The sequence below is a fragment of the Barbus barbus genome (genome assembly GCF_936440315.1).
Source record: "Barbus barbus genome assembly, chromosome: 37".
Classification (NCBI taxonomy): Eukaryota; Metazoa; Chordata; class Actinopteri; order Cypriniformes; family Cyprinidae; genus Barbus; species Barbus barbus.
The window spans coordinates 18652500-18674204 of record NC_136715.1 but is presented as its reverse complement, the minus strand read 5'-3'; the positions used below and the strand labels follow the sequence as shown (position 1 = coordinate 18674204).

At 35.6% G+C, this 21705-nt stretch overlaps 2 protein-coding genes across 3 annotated transcripts in view; one reads left to right on the top strand and one right to left on the bottom strand.

Moving 5' to 3' along the window:
• Positions 1–68: 68 nt before the first annotated feature.
• LOC306857195 (interleukin-6 receptor subunit beta-like) lies at positions 69–13786 on the bottom strand. 2 transcript variants are annotated; one of them, XM_079396994.1, is made up of 15 exons: positions 13558–13786; positions 12339–12465; positions 11992–12167; positions 9511–9647; positions 9395–9428; positions 5549–5689; positions 5358–5437; positions 5062–5278; positions 4712–4852; positions 4516–4614; positions 3343–3486; positions 3051–3200; positions 2832–2916; positions 1551–1620; positions 69–1171 (listed from the first exon to the last, which is right to left on the bottom strand). In XM_079396994.1, the coding sequence occupies exons 1-15, from the start codon at positions 13610–13612 to the stop codon at positions 821–823; spliced, it is 2007 nt and encodes a 668-aa protein (XP_079253120.1). In that variant the 5' UTR covers positions 13613–13786; the 3' UTR covers positions 69–820. The 2 variants fall into 2 exon arrangements, with proteins under 2 accessions (XP_079253120.1, XP_079253121.1); XM_079396995.1 differs by having other exon boundaries at positions 12339–12462; positions 13558–13770.
• Positions 13787–18638: 4852 nt separating this feature from the next.
• Positions 18639–21705, top strand: part of LOC306857186 (microtubule-associated serine/threonine-protein kinase 3-like) — a 52747-nt gene continuing 49680 nt past the window's right edge. The window contains exon 1 of the mRNA XM_079396973.1: positions 18639–18763. Within this exon, the coding sequence (XP_079253099.1) occupies positions 18720–18763 (44 nt within the window). The 5' untranslated portion in view covers positions 18639–18719. The remainder of the gene's footprint in view (positions 18764–21705) is intronic.

The following is a 21705-nucleotide window of genomic DNA, read 5'->3' as shown; positions in this document are numbered from 1 at the left end:
TTCTTTTAAACGGTACATATTTGTACCTTATGTACATTGAATGTAGTAAAACCCAAGACTCTTGGTTTGTGATTGTCTGTTTATTTAAATTATGTAAAAACCCCAGTGTCTTTTCTGAGAGATTGAATTGCTCTCCCTAGTGGACAAAACTGTAAATGTATAAATATATACTCAGCTGTGTATGATTTCTATGCTATAACATTTATACTACAAATTATATACATTTATAATAATACAATTTCTAATTATTACTGATGTTTAAAAAAAGTTGTGCTGCTTAATATTTTTGTGGAAACCGTTATTGTTTCTGAGGGGAATTTCTCTTAGATTCTTTGATGAAAAGAAAGTTCAAAAGAACAGCATTTATTTGAAATAGTAATCTTTTGAAGCAATATAAAGGTCTTTACTGTAACTTTTGATCAATTTAACCCATCCTTGCTGTTTGAAAAAAATCGAACTAATCCTAAACTTTTAACTGTGATGTACCTTTATGTGAAGATAACGGTAACTTTATTACTAAAAACACCAATAAGCAGTATGGTTCATACATCGACATAATGAGAATCCAGAATGTGACGTCAGTGACCACAACAAAGCCGAAGAGTGAGGATGTGTTCGCAACCTCTGTAACTGCTGAGAATCGCACAGTGTTCTCAGAACTGGGTTATTTCCAGGATTCTGTCTCAGGTGCACTTTAAAGAAAAGCTAAAAAAGCTAAAGATGTCATAACTGACTGCATCTGGCTGTACAGAAGACATATGCAGCAGATGGAGGAGGTTTGTTTAGGGTGGTTTATTTGTCCCTACACAGTCACGGTCTGTTATAGTGACGTTTTGTCACACTCCAGGACTCGTGTTTCAAAGAACAGGCCATTTCTGTACGTGGACTCTGTGTCATTGTCCCTTGAAGTGCTGTCTGTCATGTGGAAAGGCTCTGGCAGCTGTAGCGTCTGTCCTCTGTAGCTAGGATTCGGATAGCAACATGATTTCATAGAGCTCAAGTCGGCAACTCCATCCTCTCCGTCTTCCTCATCTTCCTCTTCAAAGATGACGAGCCCAAAGTCTTGCAGTAAAGTGCTCTGCTCAGGGGTCATGTTCTCCCTGTGTTTGCTGAGATCTTGACGCAGCAAGAGAACAAATTCATGCACCTCCTCTATCGTCGGGCTCTGGTCCTGCGTCACAAACATTTTCTCATTTAGAATAATTTGTGCACGTGACTCGTGCACAAAATGATTGATGTAATTACAAAATATACTCTCCATTTATTTTGCATCAAACTTATTAGTAGGTCTGTCATTTATGTAAATAAGCTGAATTCTGTGAGATGATTGTGCAATGCAGCTTTCTTTTTTTTTTTTTTTTTTTCTCTGTCAGATAGCTGCTTTCAAGGTACATAACTGATGTGCCGTGTTGTGAACAATGAAGGGAGATTTCTGAATTTGGGTCATTATAATGTGCATGCAGTATATTCTGTCGTGCCTTTTTAAAATATTGAGGCTGTTTTGTTGCAAATGCATAGGTTTCGATTCTTCAGCAGTTCGTGTTACAAACCTGCTCTTCCGGACATCTGAATTCTGCTGCATCAATCACAGGACTGGGTACCTTAGGTAACAGCTTCAATCTGGAACGCAAAGAGACCGTTAAAGGTAAATACATTTAATAGAGTGGAAATGTGTGTGTGTGTGTGTGTGTGTGTATGGGTTATACAAGATTAAAGTTGTAATATGTATTAAAATAAATATTTTAAGAATAAAATCAAAATGATAAGAACAAAGTATTACAAGAAAAAAGTTTTTGAGAAAATAAGTATTTTGAAAATAAATTCAAAGTTACAAAAACAAAACTGTAGTATTACAAGAACAAAATATTTTGAAAAACAAGTCAAAAGTATTAGAATAAAGCCACAGTATTATAAAAATAAAGTTGTAATATTTTGAAAATGAAGTCAAAATTAAGACCAATATGAAATAAAATTTTAATATTTTTGGAATAAAGTAAAATTAGAAAACAAAGTGGTAGTATTACAATGACAAAGTTGCAAGAGCAGCTTTTAAGAGCAGTCTAGATTATGACTAATACAAGAATAAAGTTGTAATGTTAATACAGTCAAAGTTATGAGAATAAAGTCATAGTATTACAACAAAGTTATAAAAGTAATATTTTGAAAATAAATGAAGACCAATAAAACATTAGTCGTAATATTTTTTTTTAAAATAAAGTCAAAATTACAAGAATGAAGCTGTATTTATAATGTCAAAATTATAAAAATAAAGTCCAAATTATGACCAGTATAAGATTAAAGTTGTAATATTTGGAAAATAGCTAAAATTACAGCATATACAAAATTAAAGTTGCAATAACTTATGAATAAAGTCAAAATTATGAGAAAGCCATGACCAAAAAACAAAACGAGTCAAACTGAAGATAGAAATTTGCAGCAATACAAGATTCAAATTGTGATATTTTAAGAATAAATTTGAATTTACTAGAATAAAGTCAAAATGACCACCGATGTGAGATTTAAGTTGTAACATTTTAAGAAAGTCCTAATTACAAGAACAAAGTTCTATTTATTATATATTATTATATAGTAATATTTTGAGAATAATGTCAAAATTATTAGAATGAAAGTCACAGCAATACAATAATATACTCCGAATAAATCCAGAGGATTTTTATTTATTTATTAATTGTTTTACAGCACATGTTCCCTGGCAGTCGATCCCATGACCTTGGTGTTGCTCTATGCTCTGCAGTCTGCAAGCTGCAGGTTATGTACAATATAACATATCTTGGCCTTCAATCAGCTGTTCTGGGTTATGGTAACCTCACCTCCTGGCAGCTACGGAGCAGATTATAGTGCACAAGAGGGCAACCACGCAGACGATAAGAATGGTCTGGTCCTGCCACGATAATCCTGAATGAAATGGCAGAACACATTTGCTGTTGGCAAGTACATTCTCACACCTCATTGTGTTTCTTTGACAAAAGCAGACAAGCTTTCATTTCTGCATAATCATTTCTCATTTGGCAGTGACTGTGTTTCAGTACCCATTTCTTTGGAGTGTGTTTCAAAGTTCACCGTTGAGTTCGGCCCATTACCAGCTTCTGTCTTTCCGGATATAGATACGGTGTAAGAGGCCCCTGGGTGGAGGTCCTTGATCAGGAAGCTGGTTTTATTTGCTGGGACTTTATGGAACGCTGAAGCAAGAGGAACAGAAAGCAAAACATTGATATGTTTGTAATGGGTTCGACTGTTTGTAATAAAAGTAAAAAACTATCTACGGCTGTGACTTCCATATAGCAAATAAATGATTAGTAATACTATAAACTTTCAGCTTACTTGTGTTTCCCTGTCCAGATATCCAAATGACATAATGCTGTAGAAATCCTCGCTGCTCTGCCACAGGAATGGAAAGCCAGCTTACCACAGCTGATTCATGTGTCACATCAGAAATATTCACATTGGCTGGACCATTTTTAGGTGCTAAAACAAATGCAAATGTTCCATTGTGAAAATTCATAATGGACTATATCTATACTGAGGTCTTCATTTTTCAATAACCTACTCTAAATAAGCTAAACAAGGGATGCACCTCATGAGACCATATCAGACAATATTTGATATTTAATAATGTAATTTGCATTATTTTGACATTTATTCGTCATGAAACGCCCATTAAAAGTTCATATTTTAACCTGTGGGGCTCTTTTATTATTGCCTTTCACAGATTTGATTAATCATCCTAAATTCAAAAGCTTAAACATTCAAAATTCATCTGGTGAAAACTGCAAAATTGGACACTGCATTACCATAGAAATGGTACTGAAAAAACCTTTAGTGGGCTCCTCTAGTGTCGTGTCATTTAACAAAATTTACTGCAACTTTTTATAATCTTTCCAATATATCTGAGTCTCAAATTTCCATATTTGGTGATTATTTTGTGGTATTGTGACAGAAATGTATGAATTTTGTTTGGGTACCCAGTGGTTATTTTTTATAGTCTTGTATTATAGTCACAAACCTCCTGGTTTTCATCCAAAATATCTTAAATTGTGTTCCGAGGATAAACAAAGCTTTTACGGGTTTGGAACGACATGGGAGTAAGAACTAATGACAATTTTCATTTTGAGGTGGAGTAACTCTTTAACAAATTCGCACAGGAACCACAATTTTTGTGATATCAACTTCAAATTTGGAACATAACGTATAGACTTATGGCTTTGATTTTACTTTAGGAGACTAATATTGGGTCAAAAGCATTCATGAATTACAACCACTTAAGTTTGGATAGTGCATCTTCACGTCTATGATCAAATCTCAAAATATCCATTTGTCATACTGCACATGATTTACTTGAAGCATTTTCTGCTTCATTTTAGATTTTAGTGTTTTATTTTTACATTTTTAAGCAAAATAATATTTTAATGTCAGCCATTTTTTTAACATCGGCCATTTATTGGCCATAACATGAAAATAACCGAATTTACTGGCACATCCTCAGTCTGAACTTACCTTTCTGTTCTGAGTAAAAAGGACACATAACGGCAGTTTGATACCGTTTCTTTCTTATGGTGTGAAGAAAGTAATAATGACGTACAAAATGCTCCACCTCTGTAATTAAAACCAGAGACGGTAGTTAGCATACGCAGCACATGCTAATATGACACATAAATATAATGCTTTAAATTGGATGAATGGATGAATATACCATTTTTAATGTCCTTGAGCAATTTTTTGTCTGAGCTATATACTGTTCTTGGTCGGGTCTCACCATCTTCCAGCTTGTACCATTCTAAGCAGGATTTATTATTAGCCACGATGATATTTGAGGGCATGTCAGAGTCGCAGTCTGAAATGTCAAAATTTCATATGTGTTTCCACTTTACTGTTTCCTCTCAAGGTTCTCAGTTTTTCAAAAAAATGAGTAATGAGTAATTTTTAACAACACTGAAAGCCACTCAGTCACCAAAAACCCCACAACTTTTACTTGCATCCTGTCATAAGTGCACACATTGTAAAACACACATACTGTACCTGAAAACCCACGCTAACACTTACAGTTCAGATGTTTCACAGCGGGAATGATGATATGCCGTCGTGGTGAATGTCCAACCTTGTTAATGGCAATAATGGAAATCCTAGCCTCTGAATATGTTATTGATGTATTATAGGTTTGATTAGTTGTGTTTTTCTTTCTCTTGGTTTTGTCACAAGGCCAAACTGAGAGGCTCAGATTATACTTCACACCCCCTACAGACTCTTCAGCAGGCGGGGCCTAAAGAAAACTACATTTAAGCATCATTCATATCTAATTTGAAAACATTTCTGATGTGCTCTGTTCCTTTAATACTTACATCCCAGGAGAGATTAATATCCCTGGTACCATTTTTCAGGTTACTTTCTACCCAGCGTATTACAGGTTGGCGCCTGATATCTGTAGAGAGGTGTTACATCTGTTAACCGAATATTTTCAGATGCATGCTTTTACATATACTATTGCTTTGCACTGTGAAACTGCAGCATTCGTTGACAGATGAAATCGAACCTGAGGGAACATCCACCATTTGGCTCCAGTCACTCCAGAGAGCATGTAGTGAGTCTTTACATAGATGTGACTTCAGTTTGGCCTGCCGCCTCAGTTGGATCTGGTAGATAGTCTGGTCCTCTAGTGATAGCCCGGGGAAATCTACAAGCACATCTCAATCAGTTTTGTATATTTTGGGAAGGATGGGCACAAAATTTCAACCTCATTAGAAATACGTGACTGCAAAACCTGTTGTTCTGGTTACATTTTCCTGCACTTGTCAGATGCGGGTTTATTAACCAGCACAGTGTCATTAAAAAAACATGCCAAAAACAATGGTTGCAATTATGATTGATACTACAGGGCTTCACAATGATGATTATGCTTCATAAATTCTTATTAAGCATAATCATCTGTGATATTTGCCAGCAGGTTATTTATCCTGTCTTGCATTGGTAACAGTCTTTTATGGTCAAGGTTGCCAGATATCAAGAGTTTAAGTCCCCCAATCAGGCTTATTTTACTTTACCTATATACAGGCATTATTTCATCTTCCCAACCTCACGCTTTCTCTGGAAAAAGTAAGCAAAAATAAGCACTGATAAATTTAATCTAAAATTGCTGTAATCATTTGTGTGAAAAGGAACAAAAGTTGTTGGTGTTTTACTGCCTCTAGTGTTCATTTCACCTGGAAACTGCCTATGTATAGGAACATTTTTGCAGTTTTTTGAAGTCACGTATTTACAGTGAGCCTAGGTTGCAACCGTTAAATATTGAGATCGTTTAAAGGGGTCATACATAACCATTATAATTTTTGCACCAAAAATGTGATAACCCGTTCCCACATTTTCCTCTTTAGCTTTAGTTTTATAGACTGGAATAGTGTACAGTGTTGACATATTCTTACTAGTATTTAATATGCACACATTATGTACATTTCGCACACAAATAATACCTTTATGGTCTATTTAATCTGCTGAAATATGAAGTATACAGCAGTGCACACTACACAGAATGGTGTATTCTGTGATGCACTCGACTTGACCTTCCCTTTCCAGTGCAACTTCTTTTTTGACCTATTATTTAACCAAATTGCCAAAAGATAATAATTTAGTTACCAAAATAATATTGTTTTTAAAAATGAGTTCTGGAAATTACAGAATGTTTTCATAGCATATTGAAATCTTTTATTTTAAAAGGAATTTTAAAAAAGTTTTTTTTTTTTTTAAGTCATGAAAGCCACAATATGTAAGAATTTTTTCATAAAATATCCAAATTGTAACTATGGACTATGTTGACGAGAGTGATGTAGAAGTTTTCACCATGAAGCTTAAATCTACAGGAGAGAAAACTTATTTCACAGTTAATGATCTAATTTTCAGTTAGAAACAAACGTGTTTGAAAGCCTGTTGTTTTGTAGAACATCACAGTTATGTATGATATGAGATCAGTAGGGCCTGTAGATAGAGAGTGCGTGTTATTTAATAAAAATATAATTATGTTTTCAGAATGACAATTTTTTTTCTCAAACATAGTCAGTGGAGTAAAATGCCTCCATGGGGCAATGGGTAATTCCTCTAGTTATTCTATTCTGAACATCAAATATTTTGTTTTTCCATCAAATATATTCTAACTAGTTGAATCAAAATATTTAGACTTTATATTTAAAGCCGGTTTCTAGCCAGTTTGCATTAGCTAACATTTTTTTTTAAATAGGCTATTATAATTTTGTAATCCATAATTATTGATTATATTCTTTTTTTATTTTAAGCTAAATGTACTCTGATTTTGCTAATGTTTAAAGCAAATTGCTTTGTTTGACTGGGGGGCCATTTTACTACACAATTCCACAAATCTCAGTTTGTTACCTGTATAAAAGACACCTGTCCACAGAAGCAATCAATCAATCAGATTCCAAACTCTCCACCATGGCCAAGACCAAAGAGCTGTCCAAGGATGTCAGGGACAAGATTGTAGACCTACACAAGCCTGGAATGGGCTACAAAACCATCGCCAAGCAGCTTGGTGAGAAGGTGACAACAGTTGGTGCGATTATTCGCAAATGGAAGAAACACAAAATAACTGTCAATCTCCCTCGGACTGGGGCTCCATGTAAGATCTCACCTCGTGGAGTTTCAATGATCATGAGAACGGTGAGGAATCAGCCCAGAACTACACAGGAGGATCTTGTCAATGATCTCAAGGCAGCTGGGACCATAGTCACCAAGAAAACAATTGGTAACACACTACGCCGTGAAGGACTGAAATCCTGCAGCGCCCGCAAGGTCCCCCTGCTCAAGAAAGCACATGTACAGACCCATCTGAAGTTTGCCAATGATTCAGAGGAGAACTGGGTGAAAGTGTTGTGGTCAGATGAGACCAAAATCCAGCTCTTTGGCATCAACTCAACTCGCCGTGTTTGGAGGAGGAGAAATGCTGCCTATGACCCCAAGAACACCGTCCCCACCGTCAAACATGGAGGAGGAAACATTATGCTTTGGGGGTGTTTTTCTGCTAAGGGGACAGGACAACTGCACCGCATCAAAGGGACGATGGACGGGGCCATGTACCTTCAGGGCCAGGGCATTGAAAATGGGTCGTAGATGGGTATTCCAGCATGACAATGACCCAAAACACACGGCCAAGGCAACAAAGGAGTGGCTCAAGAAGAAGCACATTATGGTCCTGGAGTGGCCTAGCCAGTCTCCAGACCTTAATCCCATAGAACATCTGTGGAGGGAGCTGAAGGTTTGAGTTGCCAAACGTCAGCCTCAAAACCTTAATGACTTGGAGAGGATCTGCAAAGAGGAGTGGGACAAAATCCCTCCTGAGATGTGTGCAAACCTGGTGGCCAACTACAAGAAATGTCTGACCTCTGTGATTAGCTTGGTTTTGCCACCAAGTACTAAGTCATGTTTTGTGAAGGGGTCAAATACTTATTTGACTCATTAAAATGCAAATCAATTTATAACTTTTTTGAAATGCGTTTTTCTTTATTTTTTTGGTTGTTATTCTGTCTCTCACTGTTCAATAAACCTACCATTAAAATTATAGACTGATCATTTCTTTGTCAGTGGGCAAACATACAAGATCAGCAGGAGATCAAATAATTTTTTCCACCACTGTATAACAGCTAAGGGGCGTTGATAGGCATGACACAAAGCAAAGCTAACACCCCTAGCTGTTATAAATTCACTGTAAACCATATTATAACCATTTATAAATGGTTATTTCATTTACCTAGTAAGGTTTCACAAAATAAAACAGAGCAAATAAAGTGTAATGATATTAATAAAAACATTATTCTTCCGCCAAACAATGTATCCTCAGAAGCCTTTGTGGTTCCAACAAAGTGGTTGCTGAGAAACAAAAAAAAGGTGTGTAAGGTGTATGATTGTAGAGTAATTTACAACAGCTTCGAACACGGCTCAACCAATCAGAATCAAGGACTGGAACAATCCGTTTTATAATGAAAGCTCCACTGCTCGAACCATGTATCGTGCTCGTTCTTCATTAGCAATTGCTCCAGTGGCATTGTTTCGCTTTCACGGCTTTCAGCCCCACCCTGCTTCATACCACAGTCACCTTAATAAGTCTTTAATACATTATCTCATCCATGGACAAGATTGCAACGGCTGTGGGGATGAAGACAACAATTCTCATGATTCCACACTCAATCACGGTGTCATCAATCTACTCCTTCATTTCTCTGTTTGTTTTGAATATGCGCCCTCTAGCAGCAAAAACTTACATATTGGGCCTTTAACTCTTTTTTTATAAACACATGGGCAAATCACTGTTCAGACCATTCAGACTACCTTTGTTCTGCTCATGTATAATTTGCATTAAAAGAATAAGGGCTCTAACCTTCAATAGTGCCGTCCTTAGTTTCAAATGCTGTCTACAATTGGAGAACATAATATTAGCAAACTAACAGATTAATTTCAGGATTTTAATATATCAGATGTTCTGAAACGTCTTACATTCTGCCACTCAGAGTCCCTTTGTCTCCATCTGATCTCATATATAGCACCTTTGTTATCCTTCGGTTTGTCCAGTGTGAGATTCAGGATTCCAGCTGACCTTTTCATGCTGATAATCTGAGGTTTACTGTATTTGACTGTTGACAACATAAGTATACGTTAGCAAAATATTATGCTGATATATATATACACACACACACACACACACACACAAACACACACAACCCAAATTCCAGGATTGTTGGGACATTTTTAAATTTGAATAAAATTAAAACTAAAACTATTTCAAATCACATGAGCCAATATTTTATTCAGAATAGAACATAGATAACATAACAAATGTTTAAACTGAGAAATTTTAAAATTGTATACACAAAATGAGCTCATTTCAAATTTGATGCCTGCTACAGCTCTCAAAATAGTTGGGACGGGCAGGGCTCGTATTGAGGACCCTTACCATCCCCTTTGGATCATTAATTTTTTGTATTACTTAAAACTTATCATGCACATGAAATGTTAAAATTCTTTACTTATGATCATTTGCGAACTAAATAACGGCGATTGGCCAATTAGAACTCGGTACTGTAACAAGCTGCACACAAGCAGAAGCAATTTCATCATTTTTTGCACAAAATGGTGAATATAGAATTTAAACTCATATAGAATTTAAAGGCATGACGACGTTATTGTGCTGTGTGACTGTGAGGGACTGAGAGACCATAGGAGAGCTGACATTATCCAACTTTGAGAAAAAAAAGACACGTCTTGAGAGTCCAAAAGCATTCACTGCGCGATGAAGCCCGTTAGAATACAGTTAGATAGCCCTTATAATTCCAGCAATGAAACAAAAAATATCCATGTATGAGTTTTTATGTTTTTATATTCATTGCACAAGCAATGCACTTTTCTGTATATCAGCACATGTGCGCGAGGCCACAAGTCAAGCACTAATGTGCTGTTAGTTTTACAACAGGCCATAGCAACACAGTGTTTCATTCCGTGAATGAACGAATCGACTGAGCCAGTGATTCAACGGTCCATTCAGATGGTCTCACTTGTTTCGTTTCTATTGAATCAGCCGTTTTGAACGAATCGTTTGATATGAATGATTCAGTGAGTCATTTATTAAAACAGGGACTTGCTGCCACCTACTGGCGGATTTATTGTCATATTTATTTATCCATGACAGACCTAAACCACCCAAGGTGCCAGCACAAACACACACTCAAAATATGGTTTAATTATCAATATTGACCAAAATTCCTCTATTTCAGGCCCCAGAAGGAAAAAATATTCTATATATTATAATATTATATATATATATAAACCCCTAGCTGCCCATACTGTATGCTCGTATGCACCCCCATACCATCAGAGATGCTGGCTTTTGAACTGAACACTGATAACACGCTGGAAGGTCTCCATTTCTCCAGTTTCTCTGAATCTTTTGATGATGTTATGCACTGTAGATGATGAGATTTGCAAAGCCTTTGCAATTTGACGTTAAGGAACTTTGTTTTTAAAGAATTCCACAATCTTTTTGCGTACTCTTTCACAGATTGGAGAGCCTCTGACCATCTTTACAAAAGACATCCCTTTTATAGCTAATCATGTTACAGACCTGATGTCAATTAACTTAATTAGTTGCTAGATGTTCTCCCAGCTGAATCTTTTCAAAATTTCTTGCTTTTTCAGCCCTTTAAACTATTTGTTTATTATGTTTAAACATTTGTTAAGTTCTAAAATATTGGCTTATGTGATTTGATAGTCTTTTAGTTTTCATTTTATTCAAATTAAAAAAAATGTCCCAACATTTCCGGAATTTGGGTTGTATACACTGCCCTCCAAAAGTTTGGAAACACCCCTGGCAAAGTGTGGTTTTGGACGATATCAGCATAAATCCTTATAATTTTTTGGTGCAAATACATTAAAGTAACTTGACATTATCATTGAAGAATAAAACATAATAATGGCAATATATACATGTCAAAGTCAGACATGCCCCTTTGCCAGCTGTGATGCCTGGTTACTGGAAACTTGGCCCAGGTTTTTTAAAAGATTTTTGGGTCAGCACACCTTAATACTGTAGCTTCAACAATTGATTGCCAATTCAAAGTCAATGTTTGAATAAACGGACACCTCGGATGCCCAGATTATGCAGAGCTGTAATAGCTGCTAATGGTAGATATTTTCATTAATCTAAAATTTAATTTTTTCTATGTATAAACTGTTTATGTAATAAAATATGTTTTCATAGTTTGTGATGTCCCTTATCAGTGCAAAATTATCACAAATTAAAAACCATTCATGCCGATATTGTCCAAAACCCCACTTTTCTAGGGCGTTTCCAAACGTTTGGAGGGCAGTGCATATATATTGCATTTTATTCTATAATTATTACCTATCCAATATATTTCAAAATTGCATAAATCTCTGATCCCACCATATGTATTTGCCTTCATTAATCTAGAATAAACTTACCCATGCATTCAAGGATGACTGAGATTTTGCTAGAATTACAGGTGAGGTTGCCCACTTGTGTCTGTACCCATATGTCTGTCTTTCTTGTCGGGATTCCTAGTTTCTCCAAGAGAACGTTTACCTGTACTTGTTTGCCGTAGTTCTCATGCATAAGAAAATGTTTTTTTTCAATGTCCCTGTGAAAGTTAGATTTATGATGACATGCATTATCAAGCCTCAGTATCTGTTAAACCCAAGTTTTTTTACACACAGTCAAGCTCACAGTCTTTCATAAGTTTAAACTTTTTTGCAACCATGAAGACGACATGATTTGCGTTACTTTCATGACTCGTGTTGGTTGAACTCACCATATATGGAGAGTGTGTGTTTGACTCTTCTCAGGGTTTCTCTCATCCCATTCACAAATGAAGTCCTCTTCTGGTCTAGTTGATTTTTTGTAACAGTGTGGACTACTTGTAGACACACATTGTGCTGCTTTAAGAACATTTAAATGATGTAAAAAAAAAAAAAACAACATCTGTAAGTTTGACTGTAACTCACCTGGAAGTAGAAATAGCTTTATTGTCAAGTACACACACAAGGCATTTGTCTTGGTGACAGGAGCTTTCACAAAAAGTATTGACATATATAGATTATGTGTGCATAAAAAACTGAAAATACAATAATGAAAAAGACAATTACATTTAATATACTACAATGCATTAATGATTTTTAAATAGTTTTTGAAAGAAGTCTCATTACTTACCACGGCTGCATTTATTTGATCAAAAATATAGTAAGATTAGTAATACTGAAATATTAATACACTTTTTATAAAAATGTAATTTATTCCTGTAATGCAACGCTGAATTTTCAGCATCATTACAACAGTCTTGATAGCAATCGTTCTAATACAATTATTATTATTATTAATGTTTAAATGTTTTTGCTGCTTATATTTTTTGGAAACCATGACACACTAACATTCAAGTTTCGGGTAGGTACTATTTTAAAGAAATAAATATTCATCAAGAATGTATAAAATTGATCTGAAGTGACAGCAAATACATTTTAATATTACAAAAAAACTTTATTATACTTTATACTTTATATAAATGCTTTTTTTTTAAATGAAAAAACATATGTATTTCCACAAACATTTCAACATATTAGAATGATTTCTGAAGGATCGCAGCCTTGCTGAGCGTCAGAGACTTCTTTCAAAAACATTAAAAAAAACTAAATTATTCCAAACTTTCCACCAATCGCATATAACCATTTGAAGTCATCTATTTACATTTAATTTTGTATGTGACTTTTTGATGTAATGATAAAAACATAGTCAAAAAGGCGCAATTTGTTTACATCCTGTGGTTTATAGTTGTTTAATGGCGGTTTAGTCAAATGCCGCTTGTAGGTTCACAGCCCTGATAAAATCTACACACCATCTGATACAAGAGCACAATCACCTGGAATCTATATCATTACTTCCGTAAAAGTCTAGCAATCTAATCTCGTTATCATCTTCCTCTGCGGTGCTGTATATGTGCCATCAGCCATGACAGAAAAAGTCAATGACATACATACCTTCAGTCAGACTGACAGAAAGAGCAAGCACCAGCACAGCCACTCTCATCCTCATCGCTCCTAGTGTTCAGAAAGCTCCTCGAGACATGACAAATACACGGGCGGTTCAAGATGACTGTTGTAGCCAGAGTTCACATTAACGGTTGTTCTGTTTGAAGTCATCTAGACAACAGAAAGCTGAAGGTGTTTAGTCTGTACGTACTAGTCATGTGTGTTTCTGGGGCAGAATGAAGTGCTAACTACTGCAACACCACAAACCACAACACGAGAGCAGCAGGGGAAGCTTGTCTAACTTCATGAGAAAAAAACACGTTCACCTGCTACACCCCGGAATCTTGTGCCTTCAAATGTGAACATGCTGGACGGAGATGCTAGATGGCTTGTTTATAAATCATAAACCTAATTGTACGAGCCTATTGAGATCGCTTTCCAACCAAATTATGGTGCTTCAGAGTAATCAGGATTTGACCCCTGAAACCTATTCCACTTTTACATCCTCTTTTCATATGTTATTGTCTCCCTCTTAAACACACAAACCCTTCAAAACATCATGAACTCAAAAAGAATGTAAATACTTGTCTAATCTATGTAAATACTTTATACCTAACTAAGTAAATGATGGCAAAAATCCCCTTTCACTCAGACATCACAGGAGTAATACCTGTATTGATGTCTCATAATGCATCATCTTTCATAAACAGAACCTTATATATTACTAATGCCCAATTATTATTTTTTATATTATAATTTTTATATTTCATTTCATTTTATTTGTCTCCGTTCTCCAAACAATCTCAGCCAGGGTTATTTATAGTTAAATAAAACATATACATAGTTGCCAAAGCAGCATTTCTCATTTTAATTGAGTTTAACTTGATGTACTAAAATAATTAATATTAAAACTGAATTCATAAAAACTAAAACTACTAAAAATTACAAAAACAAAATAACTAAAATGAAACTAAAATACGTTTCTTAAGACTACTGTACCATGTCATTAAACCTATGAAGGTTTCTGTCAAATGATCAGTGCAATTTGGTTTCACTTCTAATACGTGTTTGTGGGTGAGGTGAATAGGCAGACTTCAATTTAACCGCACTTTGTGGCTACTCTTACTGTGATATTAACTGCTTCCTGACGTTATTAATAGTAACTTTGTAGCTAGTGAAGGTACCTTGAATGTTCATCTGAGAGGAGAGCTTTCCAACTTCACTAAAGTCTCTTCAGATCTTATGTAAAATTAGAATGAAAGTAGATCAGAAACCGTGCTTTTATGTCTTGTTTGTGATCACGGCACATTTGTAAAAAAAGGTCAATGGAAAGGTTTTCTGGAAATGGTGACATTCATGTCCTGTGATGCTGACTCTTGTACAAATCTCAAAAACAAATAATAAATATATTAATGTTACTCACTTATAAAATGCTCCTATGTAAATAAAAACATTTACAGTAGCCTACGTTCGAATAGGTTCCCATGCATGCAATGCGCTCAGCTTTGTTCTTATTCCAACTGAGAGAAAGTACAGTTCAAATTTGATTAAATCCCCAGTCATGACATAATTACATTTTTTATAGCCTAGCTATTAATTTGTTTTATGTTTTTTTTACCGTGTTTATGGCAGAAAATAACTTAAGCCAGGACTGATTTGATATTAAAATTCTAAATGCAGCAATTATTCTCAAATCTTGGAAATGTTTAACATATAGGGTAGAGTGGGGTAAATTTTTATTGTAACTATGGACTGTGTTGACGAGAGTGATGTAGAAGTTTTCACCATGAAGCTAGTGATGTACCGAAGAGAAAACGGTAAATGTTCTAATTTTCAGCAGCAAGCAAGAAAAGTTTTGAAAGCTTGTTGTTTTGTAGAACATCACAGTTATATATGAAATGAGAACAGTAGGGCCTGTAGATAGAGAGTATGTGTTATTTAATAAAAATAAAATTATATTTTCAGAATGAGATTTGTTTCTCAAACATAGTCAGTGGGGTAAAACGTCCCCATGGGGCAATTACTCTAGTTATTCTATTCTGAACATCAAATCTTTTGTTTTTCCATCAAATATATTCTAACTAGTTAGTTGAATCAAAATATTTGGACTTTATATTTAAAAATTACCTCAAGTTAGCATCAGGTAGCTATATAGCTAACCAGTTAGCATTAGCTAGCTTTTTTTTCAAATAGGCTATTATAATTTTGTAATCCATAATTATTGATTATATTCGTTTTTTTATTTTAAGCTAAAACTGCATGTAGTCTGATTTTGCTGTAAATATTTAAAGCGAATTGCTTTGTTTGACTATGTCACAAATTCTGTTATCAGTTTTTTTTTTTTTTTTTTTTTTAAGTTAAACAAAAACGGTATTATCTTCCTGTTTTGCACATATAAAGAACATTTCTGAAAATAAATAACTTGAATAAATAACTCTGGATGTATTTTATTTAAAATAATGAAGTAAGCAATAAGCCCCAAGAAGCAATGATTTACAGTGAATTTATAACAGCTAGGGGCGTTGTAAGGCACAACGCGAAGCCATATGTCGCGTTTTGTCGCCATCTCGTGGTCAAAATTTGTATTGACAGTATGTCTACCTCTAGAAATCCCCAAAAATACATTAATACCTGCTGAATCTTGTAGGTTAACCAGCTAAAAGTTACTATAGTAGCATATTCTGTAAACTCCCAATGATATTTTATTACATGTGACAAGCAAAAAATATAAACATGACAGTGATTGACATTTACATGTGCTGAGAGGCCAAAACGTTCTCATTTCAGCATAAGACTAATCAAGATTTTATTATTATTAAAAGAAAGTGAATGATGATGCGTGCATAAAAATCTGCGGTCATGCTGCAATTAATCAGATTCTGCGGTTGCTGTACGTACCACCAATATATTTTATTTTTAATCCAAAAAACAGAAGTGGTTGTGACACAGTTAGTCATTCTGTGTGTTTGCTGAGTTCACTTCTGTTTATCACCGATTTATAATCAGCAAAAGAAGAGAGGCAGAGGAGAAGGTAGGTCCTCATCACCATAGTAACTGAGAGACCTCAGCTCTCTCTTATTTTGCAGTCCTCAACACAAAGAGAAGAGAACAGAGAGGAAAGCCCTAAAATGTTTACCATAATTCCTGTTGATAGTAATATCAACACCAAGTTATTCAGTCAGAGCATTTTGAAAACTCCTACTTCTATAACATATTTGTCAGAGGATTTAAACAACATATACCCTCTTAAGGATGTGCAAGCGTTGAATTAGCTCATTGCATTGATGTCAGCATTTGTAATCAGGAAGCAATACTTTTGGTTTGTGCAAAGTGCATGTCTGCACGCCTGCTTTTGCAGCCAGGAAATGCAATCAGCTGATTGGTCAAGAGCTGCCCTGACCGTGAAAACTGTAATCATTAATAACATGCCAAGGTATTGAGACAAAATGTATTATAGATATTGTAAGAACAAACCCTAGTATTGGGACAGTTTCCAGTTGACTCTTTTAAGGGTTTCTGGTGTTGTTTGTTTTTCCACCTGTGACTAAATGGCAGTTAATGCACATTGTTGAAATATGTTATGGCAAGCCATTTTAACATGTATTCCCTGAATTAACGAATTAATCTATTATGTTACTAGCACTTATAAATTTAATAACTTTTTTTAAAGATTTATTTTTGGGATTTTTGCCTTTACTTTGATAGGAAAGATAAGAGCTGACAGGAAGCAAAGTGGAAGAGAAATAGGGGGCAGGACCGGGAAAGGTCCTCAAGTTGGGATTCGAACTTGTGACGCCTGTGGCGCAACAGCACTGTATGTCAGAAGGCTATCGGCGCAGACTAATTTAACTACTATTAATGAGCCAAACTATCAGGATACTGGAGTAATTCTTTTTTTTTTCTTTGTTATGTCTTGTGAATTGTTTCCCCTACCCATGTGTTTCCCTTTGTTAGTTGTAAGTGCTGTCGGCAGGCCACGGACACAGGTCTCCCGAGTTGTTTAACCTGATCATGTGATTAGTAAATGAGCGGCATCTGTTTCTAATTTTCTTTCTCTTTATTAACTCCATTCCTTTTTGTTGCCAAATCATTTTGAGCTTTTTTATTTTGCTTTCTTCTGTGATTTGTTCCCAGACCAGTATCTATCACTAGTCATCAGCCCATTCAGTTTTGAATCTTGACTCGCCATTGTTGATTTTTTTTTTTTCTCATTCTGGAGCTGTTTTCATCTCATCGCCCTCCTGAGGATTCAATGGTTTATTGTCACTAGAAATCTTGGACTCATCAATGTCCGTGTCCAGTTTGGCATGGATGTTTTCTACCAGCTCCTTAATAACATTTATTTTGTTTATTTCATCGTCTTCAATAAATGTTTAGAATATTGTGACTGTGACAAATTGTACATAGTTTATTTATTTATATTTTGCGACTTCGGAGCCCCCTACAGTTGAGTGAGTGGAATTCATTGTCATAATTACAGCAGATGTGTTGCTTCAATAATGCAGTCCATCCTTTTTAAAATTTACATAATATCACAGGCATTTGTGATATTTTAAGATTAAAACTGATATTTTAAGGTTAAAAACTTACATACATGCAGAAATCAGCAATGTGTTACCAATAACAATGTAATAGTCTCTAGTATAGCAAAGGAATAAGACTAACTGAAAAGGTAAATATAAAACAACAGTAAAATAGTACAATATAGTAAAACGTTTTAATGAATACGTGTTAAAACGGCTTGCCACACAAGCAACATTGGTCAAAAGCTGCTCTGATGCATGAAAACTGTAATTACATGGCAGGTTATCAAAGTAAAATGCCTCACATATATTGAAATGACAGTTTCCAATGGTTTCTCGGGGTTTTTTGGTGTTGTTTGTTTTTTTCCACCTGTGTGTTGTTGCACACCTCCCCTGAGCAATCACATGGGAGATGACCGCACCATTCAATCTCAATCATCTCCCACTCGCTCTGCCTACCAGTCACTTTCGCTTAGAAACATGACATCAATCTAACTAAAAGTGTTCCTTGAGAATTTGTCTATTTTAAGGAAGTGTCTACAGCAGAAAGCCTCACGCGGTCGCTTGGCAGATGTTAAAATGGGCACTTCTGAGATCTGAAACAAGCTGGTTATTTTCACCTGATCGTTCTTCACGGGCTTCTTAAAGATGAAGAGGAGAGACAAGCTGAAAATCCCCTCCCTCACTTTGGAGTAAGCTCAAATATCTTTTCGCTATTCAAATGTTGGTGATTAATTATTTACTCGCGACGGGGGAAACCCCCTCGGAACTGGTAAGTTGTGAGAGACGAGTCGACAGCGACAGCAGCGAATTTGTACAAAAGAATCCCATCGTTTGTTAATTTTTCTTCCATTCCTGCGTGTTTTATGGTTGGTATTGATGTAAACTAAAGAGCGAACAATAAGTAACGAAGTGTCTCATTCACACACTGTTTGCTGTACGGAAGAAAATGTTCTAGCCTATACGGGACACACTGGGGTTCAGCGTTAAATGTGTAACAAAGAGATTCAAAAACCTCATTATGGATTAAATTTAGCATTTTGTGACGAGACAGAATATTTCCTTTTGTTTCATGCGCATTACCCAAACATACAGCAGTCAGGTCCTTAAACCTCAAAACCCAAAATGAATCATTTCGTTAAATGTCATGCATGAATAACAACATCCTATGTAGATTATACAGCTCTTGGATTCTTCTGTTTCAGCTATGTTTGAACACTGTAGAAAATGATTGAGATTTTAATGGAAAAAGAATGCTACAGAAAAACAGTCTTTACTAAACAAACATTTTAATATATTTAAGAGCATGTGACATGTAATTTTACTGTAAAAAATACAGTAAAATATATGTTTTGTGACACAAAAAGTATGAATGACCTTTTATTAGAAAGTTATATTTAACAAAATGCATGTACTTTTACAGTAAAATATTGTTAAAATTCATTTTAAAATAAAGCCACCATGTAATTTACAATGGGAAAAACAGTAAAGGTTGTGATGCATTATGCTTTACATTTAATTCAGTTCATATGCATTTCTTATTATTTATTAGGGTGATGTTACGTCTTATGTTGCTTAATGTTTATTGCATTATTTTAGTTTCACATGTGTTACCCTAATAGTGTTTGTGTACTGTCTATACAAATATTGGCGGTTTATGGATAGGCCCATCTGTTGTTGCTGTATTTAAAAAAAAAAAAACAGTTTTACAGTAAATGTAACAGGACTATACATTGTTTGCCATTCCCTACTAGTCAGAATTGTCTAAACTACAATCTCTTATTGTGAAATGGCCTTTTGTTAGAATAGTTGCACATTATGTTGCATCACATTACAGTTTAATACTTTAGAGCAGGCTTTCTCAATCCTGGTCTTCGAGGGCCACTGTCCTGCAAATTTTAGCTCCAACCCTAATCAAACACACCTGAGCCAGCTAATTAAGCTGTTCAGGATTACTAGTAAGCTACAGGCAGGTGAGTTTGATCAAGGTTGGAGCAAAACTCTGCAGGACAGTCGCCCTCCAGGACCAGGGTTGAGAACCCCTGCTTTAGAGGTTTGCAGATGTGCTTTCTACTGAGTGAACGCTCTAATCACACTTTCAGGATCCTACTATGAGTCAAGCTTTTAAGTGAGAACACGAGTCTGAGTGTTCTGACTCTCTCCTTATCGCATCCCTATCGTTCTCTCAATGTTTTCCTGCCTTTCTTACACTTGTTTCTGCCTGACTTCAACATGATCACTGCGGCTTTCCAACCCTGTCCTCCTACTCTGAGCATGGAGTGAATATAGACGACCCCACAGCCCACTACATTTTCAATCCCAGTGTGTAGGAGCCCATATCCGGAGCCTTGCTTCAGCAAAAGCATCTCCAAATTGAGGATTACTGCTGATTTATAGGGATTTTAAGCGTTGGGTTCCAATAGCACTGCATCGTATCTACAGGAAGATACAAAGCACTTTATAATTTTGATGTACTCTGCCTGACTGAAACCTGGCTTAAACCAAATGAATATTTTGGTCTAAATGAGTCTACTCCACCAAGCTACTGTTATAAACATGAGCCCCGTCAGACTGGTCGTGGCGGCGGTATTGCAACAATATATAGTGATATTCTCAATGTTACTCAGAAAACAGGTTACAGGTTTAACTCATTCGAAATACTTCAGCTTAATGTTACACTGTTAGATATGCAAAAGAAATCTCTCCCGTCTCTTACTCTGGCTACTGTGTATAGACCGCCAGGGCCATATACAGATTTCCTAAAAGAATTTGCAGATTTCCTCTAGGATCTATGTCAATGTTGATAAAGTGCTAATTGTCGAAGATTTTAACATTCACGTTGATAATAAAAATGATGCGTTAGGACTTGCGTTTACTGACCTAATAAACTCTTTTGGAGTCAAGCAAAACGTCACAGGGCCCACTCATCGTTGTAATCATACACTAGATTTAATTATATCGCATGGAATTGATCTTACCGATATAGATATCGTACCTCAAAGTGATGATGTTACTGATCATTTCCTTGTATCGTGCATGCTGCGTATTACTGATATTAGTTATATGGCTCCGCGTTATCGTCCGGGCAGAACTATTGTTCCAGCCACCAAAGACAGATTCACAAATAACCTGCCTGATTTATCTCAACTGCTCTGTGTACCCATAAATACACATGAACTAGACGAAATGACTAGCAACATGGGCACTATCTTCTCTAATACATTAGAAGCTGTTGCCCCCCTCAAACTGAAAAAGGTTAGAGAAAAACGTACTGCGCCATGGTACAACAGTTATACCCATTCTCTCAAGAAAGAAACTCGTAATCTTGAGCGCAAATGGAGAAAAACTAATTTAGAAGTTTTTAGAATTGTGTGGAAAAACAGTATGTCCAGCTATAGACAGGCTCTAAAAGCTGCCAGGGCAGAGCATATCCGCAAACTCATAGATAATAACCAAAACAATCCAAGGTTCTTATTTAGCACAGTGGCTAGATTAACAAATAAACAGACACCAACCGATCTAAATATTCCCTCACAGTTTAATAGTAATGATTTTATGAATTTCTTTACTGATAAAATAGATAACATCAGAAATACAATAACAAATGTAGATTCTACTGCGTCTAGTATTTCAG